The sequence below is a fragment of the Dermochelys coriacea genome, chromosome 26 (assembly GCF_009764565.3).
Source record: "Dermochelys coriacea isolate rDerCor1 chromosome 26, rDerCor1.pri.v4, whole genome shotgun sequence".
Classification (NCBI taxonomy): Eukaryota; Metazoa; Chordata; order Testudines; family Dermochelyidae; genus Dermochelys; species Dermochelys coriacea.
In genome coordinates this window covers 6,073,526-6,091,715 of record NC_050093.1, presented here as the reverse complement: position 1 = coordinate 6,091,715, position 18,190 = coordinate 6,073,526, and the positions used below count along the sequence as shown (strand labels likewise).

Genomic DNA, 18,190 nt, shown 5'->3' with positions numbered 1-18,190 from the left:
ACCTGGTTTGCTTTACAATAGATTTAAGTGTTTTTAAAGATTAAATTCTTTCGGATATTGCAATCTCCTAATAATGCAGTTTTACCCAATGTAAATCCGATAAAATTGTGAAGGAGAATGTAAGTTTCCAAAGCAGTAGTTTCATTACTCTGGTATTACTACTTTAACTGCAGAGAGGATACTGCCTCTCCACACTGTGTTCACTCCACCCGAAGGTTAGGGAAAGGCTGAGATCAGATCCCAAGGAGCCACGATAGCAATAAATACAATCAAATATTTCCTATATTGTTTTGGTCAACTGTTCTCGCAGCCTTCAGAAACATATCGTCAGAGGCCTGAGCTGAGCAACAAGCCATCCAGTGATGAAGTTTCAGGAATCAACACTAGGACATTGATGAGACACCCACATTCTCAGTCTGGGTTCCTGCTACAGAAATACAGCAGTCCCAGAAGCCCGGTATCATGAAATTAAGCATTCCAACTCATCTCTGGGACACCAAGGCTGAGACAGATCTGAGGTAGCCCAGTATGTTATTTATTTCCCCAGAAGGGGCCAATCCTCCCCCGTTTTTGGTGATGCAAGAGTAAAAAGCTTTCATACTGCTGATAAAGCTCCTTAAAATTAGCAGACAAACATGATTGAGTCTCTCACAGGATTCTAGCCATACCTTCCCGTGCCTCTACCGCTTCTACTGTGGCTGTAATACAGGAGGAACAGTGGCATGCAAAAATGAAGACAGAAAAGAGTGAGTGAACTAACATTATTGCTGCCATTACAGAGACCCACAACCTTCCCCGCCCCAGTAAGGATCATGATGAAGATCAGCTGGCAGAGAAGGACTGACAGGAACTAGAGACAGAAGGACTGGAAGGGGATTTCACTCAGCTGGGATTTTCAGCTAAGGATTCAAGCTTCAGGCTGTTTGGGAGCCTCCTTCCTCTTAGTGGCATGAAGTTCACCATCCATGTCAAACTGCTGCGTCCAAAAAAATTAAAGCAACTAACAGGGCTGGCCTTTCAGCACCCCCTGGGCCAGGTGCATGTGTGTCCCATGACAGCCATGGGGCTGGTACCTCCCAAACTGAAGAGTGCCACATTTCCATTGGTTTGCAAAGCCGACCTTTAATGGGCACCAGCTATTGTCTTCAGCTTAGTGATGCTTTGGGAAGGAGAGTTCCACGGATGGAACTCACTGCCTCAAGGAGATTGCAGTGCACAAACCTACCTGTGGCAGAAGTGCCCTTGTCATTTAAAGAAGAAGCTGACCTTAACCAACAGGCTGGCACTTGGACAGGAGGGGAAGGAAAGGGGGTTGGCTCCTTTTCTGGGAGCGGAGTGCTGAGTAGCACAGTAACTAGGCTGTTCGGCTCCTGATTTCTTGAAGTAGAACGCAACACAGGCAGATATTTCAAACCTACTTGGCTTCAACTCCTCCCACAAAAAGGGTTACTAAGCAACAGGACATCATAAGGTTTCAGCAATGTCATGTCTCCCTCCGCCCCTGGAACTGCTGCGATTGTCAACATGCATGTGCTCTTAACCCCTGTCAGAAACACCTGGTAGCAGGGCATTCTCAATGGACAGACCTTGACTGGAATCTATTTCCCCTTTAGGCTTGCGAGTGCCTGAGACTGTTAAATCCGTGTGGCATAATGCACAGGTCACGTGTTCAGGCTTCCAGACAGAGGGTGAGGAAGGGATAGTGTTGTGCGTTAACACTGTAGCTCTGGGTTGAGCATCTTTAGTTGACTCTTGTTAATCTCATGTTATTAAAGATCTGTAAAAGGCGCAGAGATGGTGAGAAGGGGAGCAAACCAACTTCCAGCCCCCCCGCCCTCCCAATGAGGGCACAAGATGACCCAATTCAACACTGAATGCTCACAACTCAGTCTGGACATTATCTGTGGAATGCATGACAGAACAGGGGAGTTTCCAGAGTGGTTTTTGAAGGAAGGCATTCGGTTCATGTTCCAAGCATATGGGTATCATGGAAGGCAGCATGAAGTTAGGAGTGGACAAAAAGGACAAGGAATGACCAGGAGAGAAGCTTGGGAAAGGCACGAGAAGCAGGATGGTGCTTAGGAGCTGAGCATGGAAATGCAGGTAGCAGTGGAGTTATGGATTGCCTTGAAGGTGAAAAGCTCAGACTTCATACAGAAGAGGGGAAGTCAACAGAGACTGAACGAGGAGGAGGGAAAACGGGGTAAGAGCAGCAGGAATTATCTAATTGATCTGCCATCTCTCTCACTATTATGATCAAACCACAAAGCTCACTATGAAGCTGTGTAAAGCTAAAATCCTTCACCTCAGGTCAAAGCGTAGCTCTTTAGAAACTTTGGGACATGTCTGCATTGCACGTCACCTCTGAGGAGGTGGGGGTTCTGGGGAAGAGGAATAACCTAAAAAAGCAATAGACAGAAGTCTGTGTCCTAAGCTTATTTGCATCTCTCCGGTCTATAACATGCATCATCCTTCAAACTAGAGCTGCATAAAACAATGCTACATGACTAAGTCTGGCTCTAGTCTTTTGTATTCCAAGGTCATCACAACAACACCTTCAAGGTGAACATCTGCTCTCTCACCTACTGACTTTCTATTCTCATGCCTGTAGCTTAATCAGTGTGCCAGAAATCACAATGGACAGAGCGTAAACTCGCACATCTCCTTGGACAAAGAAAACCTACAAAGCTTGGGAAGATGCCACATCCTCCAAGCCCAATAGCAAGTCTCCCCTCAAGCACCCATGAAATATTTAATCAAAGACAGTCCCAGAACAAACCTCTTTCTGAGCCATCAGGAAACCACCCAATGCTGATTGGAAGGGAAAGCAGGCTGATTATATGCCAGTACTGAAGCACTGGCAGCAGGAAAGGATTAAAACACTAGATTACGGGATTCCCCCTGGGGACACACATTACGATAACTCATTCCCTGACCACCAGCCAATCTCCACCCCCTGTGGCCTGAAACACACTACTTATGTGAGGTTTGATCAGTGCCACTCTCAGAACGTTAATGTAATTTGAGACTGATTGGTGGGAAGCAACAAGGGTACTTGCCAAAAATACAGAGAAAGTAACAAGCATACAGGAAAGCTACTCAAACCCAATGGACCAAGTCACTAGGATTGCCAAGTTTGAACATTAAAAACATACTTGAGAGAACTAACCTATTTCAAAGTAAAAATATAAGTTCCCCCCTCCTGGAATCATAATATTAGGGTTGAAAACAAAGGGATTTAGTTTGATAAAAACAACCCTAAAAAGCAGACTCATTTATCATACTATTTATGTACATTGTTACACAGCAGCAGGAGAGCAGCTGAAGCAGAGAATGCCTGGAGGCAATGTTAAGAGCAGAGGGGGGACAATCCTTTGACCAAGAGATTATACTAGTATCTTAGAAAAAAGACCCCCCCCCCCCCATCCCAGTTTGTATCACTTTATACCAGGAGTTCTCAACCATTCCCTCCTATGACCCCACACAATGGTCCTCCCGAGAATCCTTTGCCCCCATTCCCATGGTGCTGCAGGAGAGGAATTGTAGGAACTGGCACAATGGTTTATGGTGGCACCTGAAGGCCAGATACTTCCGTGCCAGCTCTGCTTCAGCAGAACACCAGATATGGCAAATAGAGAATCTTGACTCCTCCAAACAAGTGCTAGTGGCTCCCTCGCATGTCCCAAGCCACACGTCGAGAAGCACCTATGTACATGTGTAACATTGGAGCATGAGATACACTGTGCATGGAGCTCACTGAAAGGGTTATTTCCCATGTACTCACCAGTCTGTAGAGTCTGCTTTCCCCCTGAGAGGACTCCCAGGGGCAGCGTACCTGTGGGAGTCAGGCCCTTGAGAGTCAGCACGCTCTCACTCTCCTCTCTGGAAAAAAAAAAAAAAAAAAAAAAAAAAAAAAAAAAAAAAAAGATGCAGAAGGATGGATTACTCTTACCAGAGCCAGCATTTAGGCAAGAGGGTTACAGCAAGCGGCATGCTCACTAAAATATTCCTTCCCTCCCAGGGGAATGCTACATACTTGCCTTTGGGTAACCCTCAAGCCTAGGTCTGTACCATATTGGCAGTAAACTGCCAAAGGTGATCCAAACAGCTTCCATGTGATGTCTTTTTCTACCAGGAAGTTTAATATAACCTTGCAAGCTCAGGTGCTCTATTTACTAGGACGACGTACAGCAAAGCCAAGGGCAAGGCAATCACTTCAACCAATACTTCCTTATTTACATGAAATGCACCTCTGATCTTGAGGGATCCCCACTACAGGTCTAATCTTTTCCGTTGATGAGGATGCTAGCTTTGATGGGATGGAGGTTTTTGTAGTCCCCGAAGAACAGGACTGACCATCAGCTTTGCAGCACCAGACTACAGATAGATGGGAGCAATTTCCCCAAATCCAGACTCCCCATTTTGATACAGTTGTGCAGTCTCTCTCAGCTGGATTCCTGCCTGCATACTGCTACCTTCACTCATACGGGTCAGACAGAGAAGCAACCCCCAGTACCCAGATTGCACATTAAGCTCATACACAAAACACTCTCAAGTTGCCTTCTTACCGGAGAACTGAAAACACACGCGCCATCTTCCCAATGGCTCTTATCTTATTCCTGATGATCTCCTTACGGACTGTCGTGCCTGCTTTGAAAGAAAAAAATTGTGTAAGGATTTCCTGCCCCCCTTTTAAAGCCACAGGTAATGTCAGTATGCAGCATCTGTCTGGCTCTAGGAAAGAGAAATCATGGATTACGAATTCACAGCTACGTTCTCTAGAATACAGTCTCTTGGGAGGGGGTTGCAATGGAAATGAGGATGGAGACACTGACAAAATGACACAAAGAGGTCTAAGGAAAGAGTAGAACCACCAGAAGAATGGATCACACAGTTCTTGCGGGAAGCAGCAGATCTTTACTTGACAGGTCAGATCACATTACACATAACGTAACACAAATGACTCAGCCATGTAGACATTTGGTAAGGCAGAACACAGACAAATCTTGTGCTTGCAGAAGGGAGAGTGGTCACACAAGCATCACCTCTGGCATAAACACACACTGCCTTGCAACTCTGCTTTGACCCTCACTCAAACATACAGTGAGGTAGGTGTATTCCCCTTTTACTGTGTATGCTGGGAGAAAAGCATGGAAGGTGATTGATGATAAAATAGGATAGATACATCTCCTCTCAGCTAAGAGTCTTCAAATGGCACTATCACACATTAGAACAGTACAAGTCAAACTGGAGATTGAACATGCACCAATGGTTCAGCCATGCACTAGGTGGCTGCATTAGGAAGCCAAAGAGAAATGTGACCCCATCTCTCAAGTTCCTAGAGGAACACAGCAGGGTTAAAAACCACACGGCGCTTATGTTAAAACTGAAAGGGAGATGGAGAGCCTCCCCAACTAGTCAGCTATTCAAATCCACTCCAAGGAATCTGGTGACACAGGCAGTGAGAATTAAGCTTGCAGCAAATTCTAGCTGGGTACCTTTCTGATAGCTTGAAATGTAGTGATCTTCAGGGAGAGGAGACACCAAGAAACAAGGAGATGAAGACAGAGATAGAAGAAACAAAATTTAATTTTCATGGGAAGGAGGGGAAAAAAAAATCAAAAATGAAATTCCATGAGAGAAGCGGGTTAAAGTCTCCACCTGTTGACGGAAGTGGCACCTTGTTACATTATACCTCTCTACTACTTCCATGCCACATTTACTTTATTTTCTCTCAGTACTTTTCCATTTATCAAAATGTATGTATTACTCCACCTGCATTCAACTTCAAAAATCACTAATCAGGACCAAATAATTGGCTGCCATTTCTGGAGCTAGTACGAAAAGGAAGGACAAATTGGCCCAGTGCTTGAGTGTTAAAGTTTAGATCTAGAGGGTCAGAGTAGCAGCTGAAAGACTGTCTGCAGCAGTAGATTGAGTAATAATGTTCGAGTCAGAAAAAATAAATTGGGGAATAATCCCATGACCTCGTAATTCCAGGAAATCATTCTTCAGATTATCTAAGTGAGGAGTGCATTGCCACAAAGAAGGACAACCCCATGCACTTCACTGTCACTGGATCGCAAAGGGACAGTTTTGTTTCTAGTTCTAAAGTGGATGCCAATCTCTTAGCTTAGCTTTAAACCATTCCCTCACCACTGTTAACAGCCCAACTTGTAATAAAGGTTGTTACCTTCCAAAGTTTCATCACCATCTGAAATCAACTCATCATCAGAGCATATGTTGAGGATGTTGACCAGCATCTCTGTGACTGCAAGAAGTAGTGACAAATAGGTAGGAAGATTAGAGGGGGCTGGCGCTCACACTGCTCAAGGGGTAAGGGTATCAGAGAATGAACTGGATTGAACCAATGAGATCAGTCATTTATACGTTTGAAGAGGGAGCCCAAAGATATTTTATAGCTACATTCTGCAGCATCCTTCATTGCAGAGGATCCCAAAATACATTTGATTAGATACTTGAGATCCTCAGTCATAGAAGTGGGTGCAATCTGAGCATTGCACAGAATGCTGCACAACTGCATGGGAACTGGTCAGGGAGTGGGGTATCCACAGTGTTCATGCAGAAGAGATTGGGTCTCAGTTAAGGTCCCTTCCCAATCCCCCTTAACTCCCCTTACCCCACAAAAACTGCATAATACTCCATCTGTTTCAGGGAATGTCGGCTCTTCTGGGATTTCAACCTTTGGTTCCACAGAGTAAACATTTTAGACCTTTAAGCTATCCCCAAATCCTAAAGCCCTGAAAGAGAATCTAGACTGGTTGGGAGAGAGAGCGGCGCTCCTTGTTAAGAAGCGGGAATTTTGGCACACAATCTGTTTTTTTAGGCAGCCATACCTTATTAAAACTGAAATCAAAGCCTCTCCCTGATTATGGTGAATACTCTTTCTGATGGGCCACACATCTACATTGTATTTACCATGGAAGATTTCAGCACAGCTGGGGGAATTACCTAATCAGGGCTGGTTCATCAGTACAAAAATACTGTGAAACAGGGACCATTTTATTTAACTTCTTGGTTATGGCAAAGCAGGCTTTTTTCCCCAAAGAAACTTAAAATCTGATGAACTTTAGCAATCAATTCTACTACTGTACAATAGGTCATGATAAGTCTGAACTACTTATCAATACCATTTTACACTGCCAAGCTGCATCACATATTTAAAACTTCCAAGATAATCCCTTGATTTGATATTTACAGATATTTAGTTACCCTCAGGGGGCTTTTAACACATACAGTGCTATGATCTGTCACTGTTTAGGCCAAATCAAAATCTGAAAGCTTTATTTTTCTTACCCTTTTCCCCTACAAAAGGTAAAGACCATGTGAAGACATCCATGAAGTTTGGAAGCCAGTACGGGTGTGGAGAACAGTTGAACTGTCTGATGTTCATGACATTGTTTTCATATTTCAGCACAGCAGCTAGAAAAGGAGAGGGAGGGAATGTGTGTATGCAGGCACTGTGAGCTCTGAGGCACAAAGACCGTCTCCCTCTAGCACTGAGCGTTAGTGATCAAACAATGACAACCAGTTCCATTTGCGCAGCACCAACTACTCATCTAGAATTAAGAGGCTTAAGTGGTATTTTCAGTTTATCGACTACAGGGCATGAAGTTTTAGACATTTCACAATAGCTCATCTTCCAAACAGCTCCCCAGGACTATATAATGAGACTCTAAAGAAAAAGTACACTCTGCTCAGAAGCCTCAAAACCGTCACCTCAAAGAAACCATGAACTAGAAACTCTTGGATCCTAAGTCAAGATTAGAAAGATAGGCATAAAGTTTCCCTCACTTCTTATTTAATATCAGAGGGATTACAGTTTATGAACATGGACAGTAACTGCATGTCACAGCAGCAGTGTCACCATTACCAGCATGCATGTCATTCCCCCAGGGCTTATAACTGGACAGTTTAGTTATAACAGCATACACACTTGCCATCTTAGAGGGGCACACTTTAATAACCAATTAAAGCCAGTTAAAGTCAGAGTGGGAAAGAAGGGCTCTTGTTTAGGTTTGCTACTTAGTCCAGTTTAGACTAAGAAAAATGCTTTAGCTTTTAGTTTTAGAAATAAGGTTCATAACTGCGTTTAGTCCTCAGTGTGGTTGTAATTTCACAGCAATGCTCCTTTTCCCAATGCATGTCAATATTCATTTAAGGGCCCCTGATGACATGGTACAAGGTGACATTCCCACAGATACCAGAATCAGAGGTGAAGGCCTATTAACTACTCTTGGCCAAGCAGTTTAAGATTGCTCCCTCTGAAGCACACACTAGGGCTGTGTCCAGAGTAACTAAGTGATTGCCACCAACTCCTCTTCAAGACTATTCCTCTGCCTTACAGATCCGGCTCTTAGGAAAGAGTTCCTGCTCTCAGCCTAAATTTTACCTTTCCTCATATTCATCCCATTATTTGTATTTATAATCACCATGGACTATTCTGAACAATTTTCTTCCTCTTTCTCCTTCATGTTTACATATGTCAAACGCTTCTAGCTATAGTGTGTCCTGTGGACCCACTGACCTGATCATGTCAAAGAAACAGTGCGCAACTTCAGTAAGCAATGCCATAACAATCTGCTGCCAATTTGAATGCAGCTGCAATGCTAATAGCAGAGCTACTTTTCATTCAGTGCCATCATCCAAAAAAGGAAAATAATGTGATGCTGAAGTATCTAAGTTGAACTGACTAAAGGAAAGAAATGCAGATCCAAAGCTACTAACTCCATGGTTTCTTTATTCCTTTGTGCACTGGTACTTCAACACATGGGCTGGGATAGGGTCAAGTCATACACAGAGTGGCAACCTTCACTATGAGTTTACAGGCTTTTGTCAAACTGACACTTAATGAAGCTCTTTTGGATTCAACCCTAGCTTATCCCAGGCACACATCCCATTGAAGATGAGATGTTTTCTTAGGCTTCCATCAGACCACTGTGGCAGAAAAAAGGTAATACTAACTTCAGGGATCTTGAGGAGCCTGTTTGGAGCTGTCCCACCTCCTTCCCCAGCTGTCACTTCCCAGACACCCACCTCCCCCTGAAAGCCGAGAACCAGATGTGTGGGAGTAGAATCATATCAGCAGGTCAGGCCAGGCTGGAAGAAGAGGGGTAGCAGCACACAGCAGCTAGCATGATGCAGTTGGGCTCAGTGACTAGCTTGATCTGGCTCACAGGCTGTGCGTGCACCTAGAGAAGTGGAAGAGGCTTCATTCAAATGAGAAGGATAGAGTGAGCGGGGGCTACTGCTAACAAAACAGAGGGAGGAAGTGGAGAGGGGTTTCTTAAGGGTTAATATTAAAACAGCACTGGCATCCAAAACAACTGCAGAGACATAGCCTTGCCCGCCTTACCCTTGTTGTTATACACATCTAGGTAGTTTGGTGCAGAGAAGATTGTGATTAGCGATGGAAAGCCTGTTGTCTGGCTCTTCCTGTACATTCGGTATCTAGAAGGCAGGGCATGGTGTTAGCATTCTGGTCTGGCTAAGGGTAGAATAAAACAAAACAAAAAAACAACCCATTCTTGCTCAGTACTAGCACTGCAGCACTTACCCGGCATCCTGGGCTTCATGAGCTCGGATTACAGATAACAAACTATTGTTTTGCAAAAATTCACAGACGGCAGGGTAACTGAAAAGAAGAGTTTTAAATACATTAGTAGGTAGCAAAGACAAAAATCCTCCCTCCTCTAGGGAGGCAGGAGAAATGAGAACAAAGAGCGTTAATGGTCTCGTGAGCTTTGGAAGTAATCTTTAAATGAAAGCACTGCACATAGTTGTGGGCCGATTTCAGACGTGCTGAACATCTTTGCATAGGTCTACCCTACAGCTGGGAGCGAGCCCCCAGCCTGGCTGGCAGACTGACGCTTGCATGGCTCAAGCTAGTGTGCTAAAAAGAGCAGCATGGGTGTTACTACACCAGCGGAGGCTTGCACTAGCCACTGAGCTCGGACCCACCTGATCCTCTGGCTTCACGCTTAGGTGGCTAGTGCAAGCCTCAGCCAGTGCAGCAATGTTCCCAATGCTATTCTGAGCATGCTAGCTAGAGCCCTGCAGTCACAATCTGTCTACCTAGGTTGGGAGGCTCACTCCCAGCTGCAGTGTAGTCACACCCTTCAAAGCCAATGAAAGCTGCAACCCCTCAGCGCCTCTGAAATAAGGCCACAACCATGTACAGTGCCATCTTTTAAAGATTCATCACAAAGCATACTGGAAACAGTAGTGAGTCTGGATTCCTGTGCTAAATCTCAACCAGCCAGGTTGCAAGGAGCCAAGAACAAAAAATTATCTTTTAAAATTATTTCTTTCCTTCTGAAATCCCCTTGATACCTTCTGGTCCCTGAAAGTCTCTCCAAAAGCACCATAACAGGTAGCAGAAGTCTCATTACAACCTTGGATACTTGCGGTTTCATCAAGTGATGCAACCTGGGGCAGCTTCAGGGAGTCAGGTACTACCCAAGTAGATTTCCCATAGGGGAAAAACAGCTTTAAAGCAAGTTCATGTATTACTGTGCTAACACAGACAACCCAAGAACTTGGTAAGTAGGGGCATTTAACACAACTATCGGATTTCACTCCCTCTCTCCATTCGCTTTTAAACACTACCCAGGGCAAGTCAGAAGCCATAGTTCATCTGAGCCCCACTGAAACTCCGCTTACCTGTAGAAATAGGAGCAGCCTCGAACAGTGTTGTGAGTGAAATGCTCTAGCGTCTTCTCATTGCCGTAATCCTCTGATGGATCAGACCAGAGTAGGTCACACATCGGACCAAAGGCTGGAGGCTCTTTAAACCTGTCTAACTGGAAGGAGCACACAAAATGAGGACAATTGTGGAGGTCAAGTGGCTTTGTAACGAAGGGGCACATGCCCCTAAGCAGAAGAGCTCTGGAGATGGGCTAGTTTGAATGAATTAGGATTAGAGCTTTGGACACCTCTCTTACTGAGTCTACTCAACAGATCTGAGCTTCCTTCCTTCCTTCCATCTTCTGGGGAGCAAGGTCTGAGTGGCAGCCATCTCGTCTTCACTTGGATGCTCATGAGTTGCCTGGCTTTCTGCCCCTGCCTGCTTTCCTTTCTCCCTCAAAACATTCAGAAGAGATCTTCGCTGTGGGAGAACCAGCACATACTATCTAACTTTAAGCTCCCTGGTCTAACCACTAGAGAATGTTGCCTACACTCAAAGTGTCTACAGAAACTCAATGCAGTCAGCATCAAGGATGTTATTAACTTGTTACATGGTGGCAGAAAAAGTAAATTCTATACAACAAAAAACATACTGCAGACTTGAAAATGCAAACTATACCAGTGACAAGCTACCAAGTAGCAATTTAGGAAGAAGAGCTGGAACCATGTCATAGTAACCAACCCAAAGGCCTTTAATTAGCCTGGAGTTTGGCTGACTGAAGGCCCAACTCTGGGACAATCTGTCAGGCCCTTGCAACCATCCAGCTCTGGCTGCATGAGAGAACTAAGGATGAGGTGGGAGAGAGGAAGAAAAGTGTGTGATCCATAACCCTCAAACACAAAGTAGCTTGAGCTGTGCTGCAGAACTACAGACCATAATGCTGTCTCAAGATACATGGGGGAGTATCAGAAACAGCAGATAAAATGGAGGAATATCAAACATCCATAGCTTGTTTTTCAACAAAGAACGTCAAACTACTTATATGCAGCACCCACCTGTGGGGTGCAAAGGCTATTAACCAGTGCACCGAACACTCCATAATACGGACTAAGGAGCTGTAACGTCCGTGCAATAGACAGGGCTTTGGCTTGTTTACACATGTCCAAAAGGCCCATGCACACTGAACTGCTTGGAACTCAAATTTCTTTACCTCAGAAAGAAAAAAAGCTGATTTGTTCCTGCTGAGATCTTGGGCTCCCAGGAGGGTATCGCACCCAATGCTTAAACTGCAGACAACCCCTTTCGGTAAAGGGATCAAAGAAAGTCCTATGAAGACCAAACTTCAACAATCCAAGATTCCAGAGGAAGCAATAACTCATGTCCATCAGAGATGGGTTGAGAGTATGCAACTAAAAATCGAACCCTAGTAATACAAGTGCCCAATAAAAATGTCAGTGTGAATGACTAGTGAGATTACTTACTTTCCTAATATCATCTAGACATGTGATTTCTGGAGACAGTCCTCCATGGACGCACAGGAACTGCTGGTTTAGGAGGGCGGCGAGAGGAAGACAGTCAAATGTATCCATACATGCATCATACACTCGCTCCGAATATTTGATTCGACCTAATGGGGAGAGCAGGCGGGAGAGAGAGAAGATGATTTATCTTCTACCCCATGTGGGTTGATCAAGTTGAATGAAAAGGTTCCAGACCGTTCGTGCATTCAGACTAACGTACTACAGGAACTGGCAGCAAAGGCCTTGATCTCTAGCATTGTCAGAGAGATTCCAGGAAGCGAATATAGACAGTGAAATAAAAACAGTCTACACCTATGACATTCTAAGCAAAGCTTTCCTCTAGCACATTAGCAGAGCTGTCTTAGAAAAATACTTAATGACCCCGAAAGTCAAAGGCTTCCAATGTGGCCCCAGTTAGGAACTTTTACTTTAATCTTCTCCCCTCAAGCTCAGAAATGAATTTATCCTAGTGCGTGTTAACCTCCATACCAAGAACTTCCTGGAAGAGGCGCCTCAGCATTTGCCAAAGGCTAGAAAGAACTTGGTTGACTAATAAAAATCATATAAATATCTTACATTCATATTGCACCTTTCATCTCAAAGGACCCCAAAGAATCTTACAAGCTTCAACTACGATGCAGACTATACACTAGAAACTGCAACAGCTGTTTAACTTGGCACAGCAAAACCATGTAACAGTTTAGATCAGGAATTGCCGTTTCAGTTGGATACAAGTGCTTCAAGGGAGACTTGGGGAGGCTAAGGAGCTCGAATTTGACCAGGATGCCAGGGGTTAACACACCAAGTCTTACAAGAAATAGCATATAATCTTTAATGCCCACATATGGTCAGGTTCTCAGCTTTATGCCTCAGCCTGATATCAGAGAGACAATCAACTAGTAGCAGTTCTCTCACAATGCTGAGGCATAGTTCATTACTGATTCAGAGAGAAAAGAGCCCTTCAGTGCACTTTCAGCACCATTCCCTGCAACTTGTGTTATTTCAAGGGCTCCTGAGTACTGACCTGACCCAACCTTTTTAGCCCGAGACCTGACTGGATTAGAACACAAAAAGTGATCTGGTTCCTTCCCCCACAAGAAGCCACTGAGAACAAGTTCTCTTATTTAGCGTGCTGAGTTGGCCCAAATGGCTCCAAAAAAAAAAAAAAAGTCACATTCAGCAATCTCCACATTAAAATGCATTCTAAAAGCCAATGTTTTAGATTTCTTTTTATGGATACAACAGGAGGTGCTGTTCTAAGCAGCAATATGTCCAGACACCTGCTGGTTTAACCATTAATGCTCTGCAATCTGATGTCTTTTGCTGATTGTTTTAACAGATAGGCTAGGAAGGTTTTCAGTAAGTGTCACAGAATTGATATGGGTTTCCTAAACACAGAAACTAAGCTTTCACAACAAGCTGCCAGATAGATTCAGAAACGTCCCCCATCAGGTGTTATTGAAGTAGTAAGAGCCTACAACACCATGCCGTCACATTAGGGGATCACCATATCAAAGTACACATGGTCTCATGTCTGGCAGCCATCTTAGATGGTGATATTTTATCACAACCTTGTCTTGGAAAAATCTTACTGTTACTGTAAAATTGACCTTCATCTACAAGGAAAAAGTGGTATTACTGAATATTTCATTTTCTCCATCCTTTATTTCTGTGGCTCAAAAAGGCTTCTGTAATGAAACATTTATGTACAGGAAGAGAAAGGCAGTTTTTGTTTATTATGCTTTTCAACAGGGAACAGAATACAGAACCTTTAACCTCTAGCACAAATCCAGTCCAGCTCAGTTGGGAGCAATAACGACCATCATCAAATGGCTCTTCAGTGTTCAGCATGAAGCAAGCTGTGCCTCAGCTCATTTCTGAACAAACAGGCACGGTCCTGAGTAGCAGCCGTGTTAGTCTGTATTCGCAAAAAAGAAAAGGAGGACTTGTTGCACCTTAGAGACTAACAAATTTATTTGAGCCTAAGCTTTCGTGAGCTACAGCTCACTTCATCGGATGCAACATTGGATCCGATGAAGTGAGCTGTAGCTCACGAAAACTTATGCTCAAATAAATTCGTTAGTCTTTAAGGCGCCACAAGTCCTCCTTTTCTTTTTTAGGTACATTCCTGTCACACTTTACTTCTCTGACAGCAGGCTGAGCCACAGAGCTGAACTATCGCCTGTCCTCTAGAGAGAGGACTCTTTCAGGTCAGGGTCAAAGCACACACAACTGCTGCCTCTGCTATGCTTGTTGTGTCGAGAGAGGATCTCAGTCTCTAGGGCTGGCATGCCACTTTACCTTTCACCAGCACTAGTTTCACATACTTTAAAAAGTTATAAATACTATATTTAACTAAAATAAAATTATCTTAGTGGTAATGATTTGCCCAGTACAAACACTAGGAAGAGTCCTTTATTTTCTTCTAGCTGTAATCACTAATTCCAGCTGCACAAACTGAACTGAAAGTCACTTGGCCGTAATTATAGGGTGTTGGGTCTAGAAGCTGTGGGGAGGATGGGGGGGGGGGGGACTTTGCATGCAACCATTTGTCAGTAAGACAGGAACACAGGAGATGGGCTTGTGCTTCTTTTATCTGCATTCATATTCCTTTTACCAAGAGAACTCAAATGCTACTTTAGCATATGTTCAGTACTCCATAGGATTGGTTCAACCCAAAATACCGAGCAGCATTTAAAGCAACGTGCTAGAATATTGGAAACAAGAGGACAGCTAGGTGCAGATACATTTGCCAAAGCCAGCTGGGCCATCCAAGGCAGGCCCAATAGCGGACTTCCTGGCCAAGTCGTGCTAGTGCTTCTATGTCATTACTGAGGAGAATTGGGCATACTTACATTCCTGTTTAAAGGTGAAGTATTCTGTCAGGTGCCTGCACTCATGGTTCCCTCGAAGCAGGAACAGCGTTTTGGGATGATTTATCTTTAAACTCCATAAATACAGCACACACTACAAACGAGATGGAAGGAGAAGATGGTATGTCATAAAACCTTTTATAGGGCACTAATCATCTATAGACTTTACTGAGAGTGTTTGGAATAACTTAAGGATGGCCATACTGGATCAGATCAACGGTCCATCTCGCCCAGTATCCTGTCTTCTGACAGTGGCCAGTGCCAGATGATTCAAAGGGAATGAACAGAACGCGGGAATTAATCAAGTAATCCATCCTTTGTCATCCAGTCCCAGCTTCTGGCAGTCAGAGGTTTAGGAACATCCAGAGCATGGGGTTACCTCCCTGACTATCTTGGCTAATAGACATTGATGGACCTATCCTCCATGAACTTATTTAATTATTTTTTGAACCCAGTTACAGTTTTGGCCTTCACAACATCCCCGGCAACAAGTTCCACAGGTTGACTGTGTGTTGTGTGAAATATTTCCTTTGTTTGTTTTAAACCTGCTGCCCAATAATTTCACTGGGTGACCCCTAGTTCATGTATTATGTGAAGGGTTAAAGAACATTTCCTTATTCACTTTATCCACACCATTCATTATTTTTTTAGACCTCTCACATTGCCCCTTAATTGTCTCTTTTCTAAGATGAACAGTCCTGGTCTTTTTAATCTCTTCTCATATGGAAGCTGTTCCATACCCTGAATAAATGTTGTTGCTTTTCTCTGTACTTTTTCCAACTCTAATATTTTTGAGATGGGACAACCAGTATTCAAGGTGTACCATGAATTTATATAGTGCCATTCTGATATTTTGTCTTATCTATTCCTTTCCTAATGGTTCCTAAATTGTTTGCTTTTTTGACCACTACAGAACATTGAGCAGATGTTTTCAGAGAACTATCCACTATGACTCAGATCTTTTTCTTGAGTGGTAACAGCTAATGTTGGCCCTTTCACTTTGTATTTATAGTTGGGGTTATGTTTACCCATGTGCATTACTTTGCTTCATCAACGGTGAATTTCATTTGCCATTTTGTTGCCAGTCACAAAAGGATCTCACAAAACTGGTTAACTCTTCTCAGTCAGCTTTGGACTTAACTACCTTGAGTAACTTCATATCATCTGCAAACTTTGCCATTTCACTGTTTACCCCTTTTCCCCCACATAATTTATGAATATGTTCAACAGCACTAACCCCAACAGAGATCCTTGGGGATCCTGCTATTTACTTCTCTCCACTGTGAAAACTGACCATTTATTCCTATCCTGTGTTTCCTATCTTTGAACAAGTTACTGATCCACAAGAGGACCTTCCCTCTTATCCCACACTGCCTACATTGCTTAATAGCCTTTGGCAAGAGACACTGGGCTTTCTGAAAGTCTAGTACACTATATCACCCTTGTCCACAAATTTGTTGACCCCCTCAAAGAATTCTAATAGATTAGTGAGGCATGATTTCCCTTTACAAAAGCCATGTTGATTATTCCCCAACATACTGTGTTCATCTCAGTGTCTGATAATTCTGTTCAGTACCAGGCAAATTGGTTGAAACCATAGTACAGAAATTCATTTTACCAGCCTATAATCTCCAGGATCACTTCTGGAGCCTTAAAAAAAAAAAAAAACAAAAAAAAACCCCCAACATGACATTAGCTATCTTCCTGTCATCTGGTACAGAGGCTGATTTAAGCAATAGGTTACATACCACAGTTAGTAGTTCTGCAATTTTGTATCTGAGTTCCTTCAGAACTCTTGGGTGAATACCATCTGATCCTGGTGACTTATTACTGTTTAATTTATCAATTTGTTCCAAAACCTCATCTACTGACACCTCAAATTTGTCACCTAAAAAGAATGGCTCGGGTGTGGGTATCTCACTCTCATCCTCTGCAGTGAAGAGCAATGCAAAGAATTCACTGAGCTTCTCTGCAATGGCCTTGTCTTCCTTGATTGCTCCTTTAGCATTTCGATCGTTGAGTGGTCCCTCTGATTGTTTGGCAGGTTTCCTGCTTCTGATGTACTTCAAAAAAACTGCTGTTAATTTGTGTGTTTTGCTAGTTGCTCCTCAAATTCTTTTTTGGCCTGCCTAATTATAAAACTTTTACATTTGATTTGCCAGAGTATACGTTCGCTAGTCCCGCCATGACTGCAGGGGACTGGACTAGATGACCTCTCGAGGTCCCTTCCAGTCCTATGATTCCCTTCTATTTTCTTCGGTCGGATCAGACTTCTAATTTTTAAAAGACGTCTGTTTATCTCTAACCACCTCTTTTACTCGTTTTACTTGTTTAGCCAAGGAGGCTTTTTTGGCGCTCCTTCCTGTTTTCTCTTTTATTTGGGGTATACACATAGTTTGAGCCTCTATTACAGTGATTTTTAAAAGCCTTGCAGCTTACAGGCATTTCGCTCTGGTGAGCGTTCCTTTTAAATTCCATTTAACTAGTCTCCTTACTTTTGTGTTCCCCTTTTTGAAGTTAAATGCTATTGTAGTGGGTTTCTTTAGTATTTTCCCCAAGGATGTTACATTTAATGACATTTATGGTTGCTATTCCAAGCGGTTCAACTACATTCATCTCTTGGACCGGATCCTGTGCACCATTTAGGACTAAATCAAGAATTGCCTCTCTCCTTGTGGGTTCCAGGACTAGCTGCTCCAAGAAGTAGTCATTAATGATGTCTAAAAATTTTATTTCTGTATCCCATCCTGACGTGACACATTCCCAGTCAATATGGGGATAGTTGAAATTCCCCATTATTATTGGTTTCCTGATTTTGTAGCCTCTCTAGTCTCTAAGCATTTCACAATCATGGTCACCATCTTGGTCAGGTGGTCAGTAATATATTGCTACTGCTATACTCTGATTCAACCATAGAATTTCTATCCATAGAGATTCTGTGTTTGATTCAGTTAAGATTTTTACTATATTTGACTATGCTTTCTTTCACATACAGTGCCACTGCTTCACTAGTGTGACTTACACTGTCGTTCCTATATATTTTATACCCTAGTATTACCGTCTCTCATTAATGATCATCATTCCACGAAGTTTCTGTGGTGCCTGTTATATCAATATCCTCATTTAATAACAGGCATTCAAGTTCACCC

The 18,190-nt window shown here is 43.2% G+C and overlaps 1 protein-coding gene across 6 annotated transcripts in view; it reads right to left on the bottom strand.

Annotated features, from left to right (window-relative positions):
- The window catches only part of PPP3CC (protein phosphatase 3 catalytic subunit gamma), a 55,263-nt gene that overhangs the window by 5,600 nt on the left and 31,473 nt on the right, over positions 1-18,190 (bottom strand). The window contains exons 4-14 of one of the 6 annotated variants that reach the window (XM_043502966.1): positions 15,024-15,135; positions 12,130-12,275; positions 10,684-10,823; positions 9,578-9,655; positions 9,377-9,471; positions 7,318-7,443; positions 6,194-6,271; positions 5,499-5,525; positions 4,569-4,650; positions 3,785-3,882; positions 669-698 (exon numbers count right to left, since the gene is read on the bottom strand). In XM_043502966.1, coding sequence (XP_043358901.1) covers positions 669-698; positions 3,785-3,882; positions 4,569-4,650; positions 5,499-5,525; positions 6,194-6,271; positions 7,318-7,443; positions 9,377-9,471; positions 9,578-9,655; positions 10,684-10,823; positions 12,130-12,275; positions 15,024-15,135 — 1,012 coding nt within the window. The remainder of the gene's footprint in view (positions 1-668; positions 699-3,784; positions 3,883-4,568; positions 4,651-5,498; positions 5,526-6,193; positions 6,272-7,317; positions 7,444-9,376; positions 9,472-9,577; positions 9,656-10,683; positions 10,824-12,129; positions 12,276-15,023; positions 15,136-18,190) is intronic. The other 5 variants (XM_043502967.1, XM_038384718.2, XM_038384717.2 and 2 more) reach the window with 5 other exon arrangements.